The 13,672-nt window shown below is 43.5% G+C and overlaps 1 protein-coding gene across 1 annotated transcript in view; it reads left to right on the top strand.

Moving 5' to 3' along the window:
- Positions 1-11,246, top strand: part of LOC107123018 (cytochrome P450 2D14-like) — a 13,260-nt gene extending 2,014 nt beyond the window's left edge. The window contains exons 3-9 of the mRNA XM_015426208.1: positions 1,098-1,250; positions 5,139-5,299; positions 6,355-6,528; positions 6,775-6,916; positions 8,021-8,208; positions 9,172-9,313; positions 10,083-11,246. Coding sequence (XP_015281694.1) covers positions 1,098-1,250; positions 5,139-5,299; positions 6,355-6,528; positions 6,775-6,916; positions 8,021-8,208; positions 9,172-9,313; positions 10,083-10,261 — 1,139 coding nt within the window. The 3' untranslated portion in view covers positions 10,262-11,246. The remainder of the gene's footprint in view (positions 1-1,097; positions 1,251-5,138; positions 5,300-6,354; positions 6,529-6,774; positions 6,917-8,020; positions 8,209-9,171; positions 9,314-10,082) is intronic.
- Positions 11,247-13,672: the final 2,426 nt, after the last annotated feature.

Raw genomic sequence — 13,672 nt, 5'->3', positions numbered from 1 at the left:
GGAACTGTAGTATAATCTTTGCCTGTGTGAGTTCTATAGGGTTAAATCAGGAACAGAACTAGCAAGCTTAATTAATTTTATGTGGAATTCCTTTAACTCAAAAAGATTTATATAGCTAACCCCTCTAAGAAAGGGATGCTGTTAGTTAACTCCATGCTTGAGAGGAGACCAATGGCGCCTAACAACAGAGTCTCAGTTTATTACCCTTTAAAATTTGACCTGGTGACTGTATATACTTAGCTTATTATTGCTGTTGGGCCTTTGCATATATCAAAACATCTTCATTAAGTTGTATGCTAATTTGCTGTTAACTTTCATTTCAATATATCTGAGGAAGTGTGCATGCACACAAATACTCATACCTTGAATAAAACTTCGTTGGTCTTAAAGGTGCCACTGGACTCTAACTTTTACCCACGTCCTGGGGGGCTTCAGCCCAGCTCTTGGGGTTTTCTGTCACCAGAGTTTTTACCCAAATGCTAGAGCATCCCCTGCTTTATGTGCCTGGCATGATGACATCAGTGTCATTGCACCGAGCGTAACGGGGATCTTTGGAGGCAGGGCTCCCCCCACTGGCCAGCGGAGGATTGGGGCCCCCAAAAGCAGGAAAAAACCCACCCCCATTGGAGGAATGGCAACCCTAGTAACCAGTCTGCATTTTGTGGCTTGTAATACATAGCCCTACAATAATGATATAATTACAATATACCAGTTATATTAAATTTCATCTCCCCTTTTACTAATTAACTTTTCTCATTCATAGTTTCCCAATTACCTTATATAAGGTTATTAAAAAACCTAGAAAATCTTAACTGGCTCCCCACCAAATAGTAATTTCCAAGTAGCCATCCTCCATCATTGACTCTGCCCCTACTGGGCTAAGCCAAGCAATTCCTGGAGTTGCCATTGGAATGAATTAGCCTAAAACTGCAACTGTCAAGTGCTTGAGAAACTACCCAGTTCTTCCTTGCAGAACATCACTGATGGGGATGTAAACAACAACAAAACCCCCACCTCTATATGCTTCATTCTTGAATATTTCCTGGGAAAAGTGAAGAAAATAGTGAACTGACAGGAATTTCTTTCCACTTGTTCAGGAATACTCATGGCAAAATACGGCAGTGGCTGGAAGGAGCAGAGAAAATTCTGTGTCTCCACTCTGAAAAACTTTGGGATGGGGAAGAAAACACTTGAAGAGAGGGTGTCTGAGGAAGCTGGGTTTCTGTGCTCTGAATTCAAATCACAGAAAGGTACACTTTATTCTTGGGCACCAGAAGGAGGCTGGTCCTTGTGGCTATTCAGTAGCAAGGGATGGTAACTGAAATTTTGGATCAATTATGTTGAGTGAATATTTTTAAAATGGCAGACTTGAGAAGAAAATGGGATAATAGAACAATATATATGATCCTAATAGCAGAGAGGTAACTGAGAGGTCACATTCCTGGAGTTTTCTTTCTTTAATAAGTTTATGGACCTGGCCTGGTCCAATTCAAACTGTTAGCATGTTGCAGGTTGGCATATCTTGCTCCTGAAAGGGGCATGTGTTTCATCACTCCCAAGGTCTAGTGCTAGGGATGCCAGCCTAACCTCTATGACAAAAAAGATCATAGAGATTTGGGGAAGTTTCTAGAGCACTGCTGGTGCCGTGATGTCACTTCCAGGTGCATACTCAGAAGTGACATCATGATATCTGCCCCACTGTTGCCCCCTCCCATTGTTTCTCCTGGTGCTCCGTAAGCATCGGGGAAGGAGCAATGTGGCAGGAGGCTGCCCACCACGGGCAAACAACTGGGAAACCCATAGAGCATCAATTTGTCCTTATCCACATCACATCTGCTACCTATTTTCCATGTGCAGAGCACTTACTCTGTGAGTCAAAAAAGGACTAGGTTATGTTTGTGATCCATCCAGGAGTCAGCTGCTTCCCAGCACTAGATCACATCGTAGTAGAAATGACCGTTTGTCTACAAATCATTATAATGTTTTATGATGGAGTGCAAAATATTACTAAACAATACATACCATTTCCTGCTTGCAGGGTTAGAATTAACATTCATTGGCACAATAAGAACAGAAGTGGCCTGTGACGTGTTGGAGACTAACAAGTTTAGGCAGTTTCCACATGGCAAAGATTATTTGTGTGGCTCTTGTTGGGCTTCAAGTGGAGAGGTCTTCACAGAGGCGACAGAGCATTCACATGGCCTTCCCCCCTGCACTCTTCTTGCCTCAGTCTCCTGCAGCTGCCATTCCCCCCAACCTAAGGGGTTTCCTTGAACTTTCAAAAGATATTGTCAAGTACTAGACAGCTGTAGTTCTACAACAACAATCTATTGCCATGACTTACTAGCTCCTCTGAATTCCTAGCCTCTCTAGCCCTTTGTGTTGCTTATGGGGTAAACTTTTCCTCATCACCACAACAGAAAGGGCTAGAGGCTTGCTTTCTTTAAAGGAGGGAAATAAGCAGGGCTCTAGTCGGGGGGGAGCTCTCAGGTACGGAGCTCCGGAAGAAAACCTCTAGGGGGCGGGGCGGTCACGTGGTGAAGCCCCGCCCCCTTCTTTACCCCGCCCTCTGCTTCGATCCTCATTCCGTTTGGGAATGAGGATGAAGCAGAAGGGTAAGTAGCCGGGCCTTCTGACACACTTCCGGTGATGTCAGGGGGTGTGGCCTTCTGTCACTTCCGGTGATGTCAGGGGGCGTGGCATATGCAAATAAGTTATGCTAATGAGTTATGCTAATGAGCTCCGGCAGCTCTTTTTCTACAACAAGACCCCTGGAAATAAGAGAAGGAAATGAGGATTGAAATGAGCCACACTTTATTGCAATGAAAAATACATTACCAAAAAAAAAGTGAGAATATGAAAAGCAAACAGGGGCCAGGATGGGGTAGAGGAATGTGCAGAAGAGTGGGGAGAAGAAAAACCAAGTGATAAGAACTGAGACAGACGTTTCTTTCAAACCTGCAGGAGATAGAGAAGAGAACAAGGATTCAAAAGAGGTACACTAAATTGCCTGGACACTCTTAAGGAGTGGCAAATTAGTAGCACTTGTTTCCTTCATCAGCCGCTACTGTTTCTTCCTACTTTAACCCTGTCCTCTAAGGCCTCTAAGGAGAGACAAGATTTCCTGAGTGGAGAATTAATAATGGAAATCAAGCAGTAGGCATGGCTGCCCAGCCCACTCTGCCAGCACTTGCAGGTCTCCTACAAAATCCAGGCTTTTCCTGGCTCCGCCCTTACCCTGGCAAACTACCTGCTGCCTTCTTTATCTTTGCTGGTAGCAGCAGAGATTGCAAGTCCATTAAAAGCTAAGAAATGGGACTCTGCTGCCTCACTCCCACAGCTTCCAACTCATCAAGGTAACAAAACATACTTCCCATTGGCAAGTTTGGTGAGCCCATTCATGTGGGGGGAAGGGCTGCAATCCTAAGAAAGCTTTCCTGGCAGTAATTGCCTTGAATAAAATGGGATTCACGTTTGAGTAAACCTGTTTAGGATTGCTCACATTGAGACTGATTTTGCACAAGGAGCTGTGCCGCTGTCATGCCTTCCTTTGCTCCGCTTCCATTGGTCAATTTCCCACTCAAAGCCGCGCGGCCGCATTTAGACCCGCGGCTTCACCTGATTTCCCCCACGGTTTCATGCTCCCACTTTTTGAGTATCATGAACCCGCGGGGAGAATCGGGTGAAGCCGCGGGTCAAAATGCGGCTACGAGTGGGAAATTGACTGATGGAAACGGGGCAAAGGAAGGCGCGATGGCGGCGCAGCTTCTTCTGCGAAATCAGCCTGAGTGTGTGTGTACAGTTTGGTGCAGTGGTTAAGTGTGCAGACTCTAATCTGGGAGAATCGGGTTTGATTCCCCAGCCCTCCACTTGTAGCTGCTGGATGACCTTGGGCAAGCCATAGTTCTGATGAGCTGTCCTTGAAAGGCTGGTTCTGAAAAGAGCTCTCTCAGCCCCACCTACCTCACAGGATGTCTTGTTGTGGGGAGGGGAAGGGAAAGGAGTTAATCCAATCTCTTCTCTTCTTCTTTTCTTCTGCACTAAACCCCTCTTTCTAGGGAAGAAATGGGGGGGGGAGATAATCTCATCAACTTAATAACAAAGCGCTATGACACAATTCCAGTGCAAAACCAAAAGTCAGGTCATCACATTGGTGCAGTGCTGTAGGAGTCCTAGAGCTTTACCTCAATGTAATTGATGCCACTTCCAGTTTTGCGTTTGAAATTACACAAAACAGTTGTATTTTCCCCCCTGCTGGCCTTTCAAGTGGTTGTGGGGAATGGGGGGGTGAGAATGCGAGGGGTCCTGCAATAGCAGCACTCCTGCCTCCTTCCCACCATTGCCACAGGCAGCTGCATATCAGTGGACTTAAAGGGCTGTAAATCCATTTAGGATTGTACTGTCATTCATGAATCTTTCAGGCTTTCAGCTAGTTTGGCATTGCAAAGTCAAAAATAGGAACAACTAAATTAGAATTAGACTTGGTGGCAAAGATCTGATTCGTGTTCCTATGCTTGTGGCTAGTGTGGCAGAAAGAGAGATTTCCCACTTAGCCTTTGTCAACTGGGGGAACACAGCTGAGGGAGGGATAGGTTGCAGAGGAAGGATTAAGGGCAATAAACCACTGTTTCTCTCATGTAAAAGCTTCCCTGAATGACGATTTGTTCACCATGATCATCCCCAAAGCAAGCTAGTGGCCATGTTTTAGGATGCGTTCTCAATTGATACAGGACAATGGTGAAGCCCAACATCATTGTAAATGAAATGTTGTGAACTAAATGTCCTCTGGAAATAAAAGCTTGATAACTACTTTTCTATGCAATTCAGCTTCTTGTTTTCAATCCCAAAACAACTGGGACCTATTACTTCTACCTGTGTTTTGGGATTGGAGTCTAATGGAGCATGCACTGTCTGTAGTGTCCTTCAGACATATCCACAGCTGGATGGGAGCTGCTTTCCATAATATAATGAGATACAGCTGGCAGATGTTAACGCAAGGGGAGGTGCCCCTTCTCTGGGACAGGCCTATTTGATTGGGCTCACCCAACACAGCTGCATCATTTACGCAGGCCATATGAAATCCCACCACACAGGATGACATAGTTCTAATGTCTTTGTTGTTGCTGTGTTTGCTCCAGGCTCTCCCTTTAACCCACAAATTCTTCTGAACAACGCAGTTGGAAATATTATCTGCATCCTAATATTTGGTGACCGCTTTGAATACGATGATGAGACCTTCTTGAAGATAATACATTTGACAGAGGAGATCATGAAGACATTTACCAGAAACTTGCCCCAGGTACCTTCTTAAGTCTGACTGGACAATAAAGAAGAAGAGGAGCTGCCCAAATATCAGTATGATCTGACATTGAGCCATACTTGAAACTGGTGAATAAAGGGAGTGAAATCCAATTCATTGCTGTCCCCTATTCCCCAAATGTTGACATAACAGGCAATTGTCCTTTTGCTGGGTTTCACTATAGATATATATAACCTACAGATTGGTTAGATTAGTGGTCTTCACTATAGATATAGATTAGTGGTCTTTTGGGGCTTTTAGTTATGAACAGGATCAGTGTACTTTTTCAATGGGTAGCAGAACAGTGAAGCATAAACTAATAATAGCTTTAATACAAAACTCAGCGATATCTAGATCATCAGGTCCTTACAAAGACCAGACAATGCATGCACAAGCAGGGATGCGCCATGATGAACTCAGCCCACCACCAATGGCAGATACCAGAGGATCAAAGAAACTTCTGTCTTATTATATGCCTGAAAAACATTACAAAAAAATACAACATGATGCATGACTGGTGGGCTGTTTTGGGCTCCAGTGGGACATAAATTGGGGTGGACTCTTGCTTCCACTGCCAAGAAAGAAGTTCTCACTATTCAAAAGAATCATGAAGTTAATCTCAAGCTACTTCTGACTTCTGCACGGTGTGAAAGGCAGCATGTGTACTTTCAAACCAAATTGTTATACATACAAATTAATAGAAACTGTAAACAGTACCACTTTCAGTCACAAGATGTAAAGGTACTCCTTGTTCTTCTTTGTAATTTAACCTCTGATGACATCACTAGTTTGAAGTGATCTGTTTTAGTGATCAAGTGTGGGGTTTGGTGAGAGAGCCCTTTCTATCAACATTTTTTTCTAAACTGAGATATAGTATTTTAGAACAAGTTGAATAGCTTCAGTGCTCAGATGACCAAATCATAGAACAGGGAAGGAGTCGGGGTGAGGAACTTTCCCCACCAGCGTGTGAAGGAAACTAGTTCTTTTATCATAGTATCATTTCAGAGAAAATACCCTTACCACATTTCTTTCTGTTTCCATTGTTCATATAACAGCTTTTCATTGCAGCATCCTGGCTTGCCTTTATTCCTGGACCTCATCTGAAAATTAGAAAACTGTATAATGAAATTACTGCCATAGTAAGAGAGTTTGTGAATGAACATAAGAAAACCAGGGATCCTTCTTTTCAAAGAGATTTCATTGATGCATTTCTGGAGGAGATGGAAAAGGTAGGAAGGAGAAGTTTAACATACAGGTTCCCTTTGGGTGGCAGCTATGGGCTGTTTGTACTGTCTAATGCCACTTTCTGCCCAGGAGCAGTAAGCACCAATTTATTGATTCCTTATCCCTTTTAAAGATATGTCTTGCATGCCACAAACACAAGTATTGCTAATTTCACAAGTTATCACCCAAACATGATGTAATATTGATTGACCTACTTGGCATGGCAGTGACCAACTGTTAATTTCCTTCAGGTCAAAGGGAATCCAAAGACCAGTTTTCATGAGCAGAACCTTGTTAAAACTATTTATGATTTGGTTGCGGCTGGCACTGAAACCACTGCTTCCACCATACTTTGGGGACTGCTGAAAATCGTCCTCCATCCAGAGGTTCAAAGTAAGTGATGAGCATCAGGGGTAATGTCGACATTCCTTGAAAGGTCTGTGTTTTGAAGCATTTTTCCATTCCTCTGAAGATACAAGTTTGAAAATTTAGATTTATTTCTACTAATCCCAGGAAGGATCCCCATGGAAAGGTTGATAGAAATAATAGCAATAATAAATTGGTGCTATATCCACATTCTTCAGTGTGTATAATGTTCATATTTTGTTTCATACCATCCCAAACATACTTCTCAACTGCTGGCAGTTAGGTTTTCAGACATCTGCAGTTGTGCACTTTACAGGTTTCCAAATAGTCTTGTTGCACAAAAGAAGAGAGGAGATGGGTACACTAATTGTGACTCAGATGAACTTGAGAGGTGGTAGCTAGATAGTCTGAGTCATGGCACATCTCATCTCCTATTCTGTTGTCTGTTTAGGTATGCAAAGATAAGATGCCAGCTGCAACCTGGTATGAAATGGTCCTCTTTCTGAGCCGAGTCATTCCTCTGGATCTAAGCCACCAGCAAGCTAGCTGATGGCTCATCTAGAAAGACTGACTCTTCCCTAACCCCAAAGGTGATGTGGCAGAGAGGCTGTGAGAAACATCTCCACATAGGAATTTTCTGTAAAACAGATCAAAAAGAGATCATGTTACCAAAGAAGCAGATGGGGTATTACCTCAGGAAAGGGTAACATGATTACTTGACAGAATTGGAGGTTCAGAATTAAATGCACATTGACATCTTGAATGCAGGGCAGAGTGAAAACCAATTATTTGCCCCAGTCAGATTATGGCAGGGCTGATGATAATCCAAAAGAAGCAGCCTGATTCTTGGAATTCTGGTGCTGGAATTCAAGCTAAGAATAACAGCAAATAAGGCTTGCTAATGTTGGATTTGAGATACAGAAGATCAGTTTTCACTTGGTGTCTCCTCAGACAAATGAAACATCAGCTGTCATTGTTGATTCCACTGGTCTTTATGAGAAGGGACAGAACTATTAAGCAAAGGGGTTATGGCATTGAGAACAAAAGGAGGGTGGAGTAAACCACTATCCTGATCTGTGTGGAAAGGATACATATGCAATGAATTCATGATGACTTAATTAATATTTCCAGAAAGAGTCCATGAAGAAATTGAGGAAGTACTTGGAAGAGACAAATCACCCATGATGGCAGATCAGGCAAAAATGCCTTATACTAATGCTGTGATCCATGAAATTCAACGTTGTGCTGATATTGCAGCTTTAGCATTACCTTATATAACACGGCAAGATGTTGAAATTGGAAACTTTGTCATCCCTAAGGTACAATCCCTTGAAAAAACACTACTAAGAAATAAAAGCAGAGTTGGCCAGGCACTGCTTGATGGATCCCATAAAGGACATTATGAGAGACCTTTATCCACAGTGGTTCTTAGAACAGTACCAGTTGATTTACCTGGATCTCATGACTGTTCTTAAAATTCATATTGGGCATACATTATCTATCTACCTAACAGCTGAAAGATAAATAATAATGCCAACCACAGTATTAGTTGTATGCATTTTTGACACATGGTATGAAAATGGAGGAACAAACCTCCTGAACAAATGATTTTTGAAAGAAAAACAGACTAATTTCTGCAGAGTTCTACAGTTTGATTCACCACTTCTTTTGACAAATTTTGGTGACAAATCCTAGTAAACGTCTTCCTAACAATCCATCTAGGTATTACGGATGGCAAGAGGCAATGTATGGATGGTCTTGCTTCCTCTGAGCAAATCACTCTAGCAAATCACTGTAGCTTTATATATCTCCCACAGAGCATTTTCCAGTGCTAATGAAATGTTTAGAATGGTAGAAAATAATGTCTTCATACACTTCAGGACTTGCTGCAATGTTTTAGCATCACAAAGAGACTCTAGATTTTGTGCCGGAGAAGCCTTATGTGATGCTGCTTCTAAGCTATCAATTGCCAATTCAAAATAAAAACTCTTGCTTTGGAACAGACTTAAATTGGAGGCCTTATGCGTCATCTCAGTGTAAATTAGAGCTGCCAGGCTGGAAATACAAGATCTGGCTATCTTCTCCTTATCTTGCGGAAGGGCAAGTTCTGCTTATGCCCATGCACACTCCTCTGCTAACATATTTACCTGCCCTTTGGCTTTAACATGAATTTTCTGTCTATAAACTTCACCCAGACCTCTATATGCATTCCACATATTCAAAAAAGAAGTCTCACCTGAGACCAGCTGGGTTTTCTAATCAAGGCTGTTATATTTTGTTAGAGGACTGTAGTCTTCAATCACTTGTCTTCGGTGCTGAACGATGAAACCATGTGGGAGAAGCCACACCAATTTTACCCTGAGCACTTCCTAGATGCAAGTGGACAGTTCGTTAAGCGAGAGGCCTTTCTGCCTTTCTCTGCAGGTAAATCAAAGAGAGTATAATGGCACTAGACTAGGAAAGGCCTGAGAAGCTGCAGACCAATATACATAAATTTCCCCGACAGATTCCCTGGGGAATTTTCGGGTTGGGAAAGCTTAATAGGAGTAAGCATCCTTTCCCCTACACACCATGCTCTCAATCCGAATAGGCCACCTATGTACTTCACAATTAAATTTCAACATGGAACACCCAGCATACCCCTAGACCTGGACAGATAGGATTGCCGGCCTCCAGGTCAGGCCTGGAGATCTCCTGGAATGACAACTGATCTCCAGACTACAGAGATCAGTTCCTCCGGAGAAAATGGCTGCCTTGGAGGGTGGACTCTGTAGCATTATAGCCCTCTGAGCTCCTTCCTCTCCCCCAAACCCTGCATCCCCCAAGCTCCATCCTCCCAAATCTCCAGGAATTTCCCAACCCAGAGTTGGCAACCCTACAGGCAGACAAGAAACAGGGTAACATGTAGTTAGGACCTTAATTGTGGCTTTCTGATGTGTGCCAAAAACCGAATCTAAACTAGAACATGATAAGGCAAGGGTTGAAGAGTTTGCAAACCTGATTGAATTCATTGATTTCTGTGGCTTCCATGATATAAAAAAATAGTGTCAGAATCAGTCCTGTATGAGAGCTAGGGATGCTATTCCCCTGGCTCAGACTGGCAACCCTAGTGAGAACTGACTGTTGTATGTGGAGCTGGGTTCTGTGGTCTCCTTCCTCCAAGTCTGAGTTACTCTGCTTCCCTTCCCTTCAGGTCGCCATGCCTGTCCTGGAGAACCAATGGCTAGAATGGAGCTCTTCATCTTCTTCACCACCCTCATGCAGCATTTCACTTTCTCCATCCCTGAGAACCATCCCAAGCCCAGTGAAGAAAGGCTCTTTGCCCTCACTGTTAGTCCGCCCCCTTTTCACATTTGTGCCATCCCCAGATAATATCTCCAAGGTATCGGCTACTCAGTGTTCTGACCTAAGAACTGCAACTTGCTAAGACAGTGAAATTTGGGGGAAACGTTTAACATGAGATTTTTGTTTGCATTTCCTTACTCTGAAAATGTGGTCAGGGACTAAAATGGATGCTCAGAACTTTAGCAAGTTTCTAAATGGAAAGAAACACAAATTTTAGGGAAAGAATGAAAAACCATTCTCCTTCCCTCTTGTGTTTCAGACCATACATGTTTAATTTTTTTTAGCGGTTTCCAGTATTTCAGATTATCAGGACATCTAAATGAAAGGAACTCTTATTAAACACTCTTAAAATGCAACTGTGATTGCAATTTAATACTGAGTTTATTAAAGACAAGGTCTTTGAACCTAGCTGCCAATAATGCACAGTGGAATTCCCCAAACTTGAAATGTGATTCATCCCTCAGGTGGAGAGATGCTTATGTAAGTGGCTAGTAGCAAGGAACTGTTTTCTGTTTCCTGTATTCTGTGCTCTTTCATCTGTCTGTAGACTCATCTCAAATATCTGTTTTGTAATATAGGAATAAGCCAAATGTGTTGAAAACACAGTGGTAGGTGTATATGTGTGTTTGTGTAATTTCTGGCGGCAGGGATTCTTGCAACACTACTTCTGGATGAAGTAGTATGTATGCTTTCTTTAAATCTCCTCTTGTCTTTCCTATTTACCTTAACCCTCCTCCTACCTTTTCTCCTTCATCCAGAAATACATCAATCAAATCCCTTGCAAAAGTCTGATCACACATTTCCTTGTGTTCATGTATAACCTCTGCTAGGATGCCAAGAATTTCCACATGCTTATTTGAGGTCCAGGAGTATGAGCAGAAAACAATAGGATCTTTTGTTGTCTAAATTCATCTTAAGTTCAAACAGGTCCTGATTAGTCTGGGGCTCAGCTGAAGGGAGGCCGGTTTTTCTCTTGACACTGTCTTAGCTTCCAGTGGGCATGATGAGATCAAGATTGTGCAATAAAGGAAAATAGAAAACTGACTTTGTTGAGGTAATTTCCATTTTCATTTAATCAATCCTATCTAAATACTAGTTCCTAAAAGTGGAGCCTAAAAGCTGCCCGTGTGGATGGAGAGTCAGCTTGGGAAGGCATGTCTGGGCCTGCCTGCCTACTCTCCTGGAGGAGAGAGGAGGATACAAATGTCGCGCTGCTCCTTTCAAAACAGCACAAAGAAAGGAAGTGAGCTGGAGTAAAAGAAACTCTTAGTTTACTTCCAGACACTGAGCGAGGCAGCCCTCTAATATGATGAAACAGAATACCTTGCCCCCTGACTCTGATACGAAGAGCATAAGTACATAAGAACATAAGAGAACATAAGAGATGCCAATGTTGGATCAGGCCAAAGGCCCATCCTGTCCAACACTCTGTGTCACACAGTGGCCAAAAATACCAGGTGCCATCAGGAGGTCCACCAGTGGGGCCAGGACATTAGAAGCCATCCCACTGTTGACCCCCCCAAGCACCAAGAAGACAGAGCATCACTTGCCCCAGACCCCCTATCTATACCTTGTGGCTAATAGCCACTGATGGACCTCTGCTCCATATGCCTATCTAATTCCCTTTTGAAGCCGTCCATGCTTGTAGCCGCCACCACTTCCTGTGGCAGTGAATTCCAAGTGTTAATCACTCTTTGGGTGAAGAAGTACTTTCTTTTATCCGTTCTAACCCGACCGCTCAGCAATTTCATGGATACACAGGTTGCCAGGCAGTGCCTACCAACTGGCAGAAGGGTTGTGGGTAGCTCTAGGCAAAACCAAAGAGTTTCTGGCAATCCCTAGACCTACCCAATGTCACTTCTGGTGTTTTTTTAAAACCAGAAGTGATGTAGCGCCACATGTCATGATGACATGGGTTTTTAATCCCCCCCCCGCCCCGCTACTTGGGTGTACAACCAGACTCACAATCAGATGCACATTGGGGGAACTCACCTTAAAAAGTTCTTGTTTGCTTGGGACTGTTATAGAGTGCTGTGAGAAGGGAGGAGGAGGGGCTTCCGGTTTCCCTCCCAATTCACTTTTGGCAGGGTCTTTTTTGCCCCCTTTCTCTGGCTCCATGCCACCTAGGAAGTTTGGCAAGAGTATCTCCTCCTTTATAGTGTCCAAGCATGTGGAACTGCCTTCATTCCAACAATAGGGAGCATCGTTCCACTGATGGAAAATGTGGTCTGGAGCCAGCCCATATGTGCTTTAGGCTAGGCTCTGAGGGTTTACCCATTCTGTTGTGTAGAACTATGTGTATTTTGAACAGGATGCTATTTTAGAGAGTGTTTTGCTAATACTATGCTAATACAAATTAAGTATTAGGTCGATTTGTTCAAATCAATTCGGTGGAAGAATCTTTCGGAGAGACAGTGTGGTGTAGGGGATGGATGAAGAGAAGAGATTGGATTTATACCCCGCCCTACACTTGGGGTCTCAGAGTGGCTTACAAACTCCTTTCCCTTTCCCTTCCCACAACAGACACCCTGTGAGGTAGGTGGGGCTCTTTTTCAAGAACAGCTCCTTATCATAAGGTCATCCAGCCAGGTGCAAGTGGAGGAGTGGGGAATCAAACCCGGTGTAACAGGCCAGATTAACCCCCCGGCCAGAGTAACCCCTGAGTTACTCTGGCCTAGCCTAGAATAACCCCGGAGGGGTTATTGAGGGGTTATTCTGGCCTAGGCTAGAGTAACCCCGGGTTAATCTGGCCGGCTGTAACAGGCCAGATTCACCTCCCCCTGGCCAGAGTAACCCCGGGGTTACTCTGGCCTAGCCCAGAGTAACCCCTGCCGGGCCGGGCCAGAGTAACCTCGGGGGTTAGTCCAGATGGGGGGTTACTCTGGGCTAGCCCATACTAACCCCTGCCTGGCCAGAGTGGTAAGTTAAATGTCAGCTGAATCCAATCTCTTCTTCTTTTTAACTTCTTTTTTTAACTTCTTCTTTTTAACTGCACAACACAACAACCTGTAACCCCGGGCTTAGTTGAGGGTAACTTAGCTTCTGAGGGTTTCAGGTCCATGAGAAACTTGTCAGGCAATCTGAGATTCCTCTACAGGGTATGAATCCAATCTCATTAGTCAACAGACCCAAATATCAACAGTACTACGACTGACATTTCTTTGGAGAGCCAAATTTTTTAAACTATATAGGTAGGTACTTTGTTATTAACTTAATTATGGTACTCCTAAGGCGGCCTTTGCTGAAAATGTCCTCGATCTGATTGAGGTACGTTCACTGAAGTCGACCCCTTCCAACTCTCCCTCCCCCCCCCTTTTTAAAAAAGGTTGCCCACAACTTTAGAGAAGGAAGGAAGGAAGGAAGGAAGGAAGGAAGGAAGGAAGGAAGGAAGGAAGGAAGGAAGAAAGGAAGAAAGGAAGAAAGGAAGAAAGGAAGAAA

The sequence above is a fragment of the Gekko japonicus genome, unplaced genomic scaffold, assembly GCF_001447785.1.
Source record: "Gekko japonicus isolate JY-2015 unplaced genomic scaffold, Gekko_japonicus_V1.1 scaffold660, whole genome shotgun sequence".
Classification (NCBI taxonomy): domain Eukaryota; kingdom Metazoa; phylum Chordata; class Lepidosauria; order Squamata; family Gekkonidae; genus Gekko; species Gekko japonicus.
Note: the sequence above shows the minus strand (reverse complement) of the source record. Positions and strands in the feature narration are given on the sequence as shown.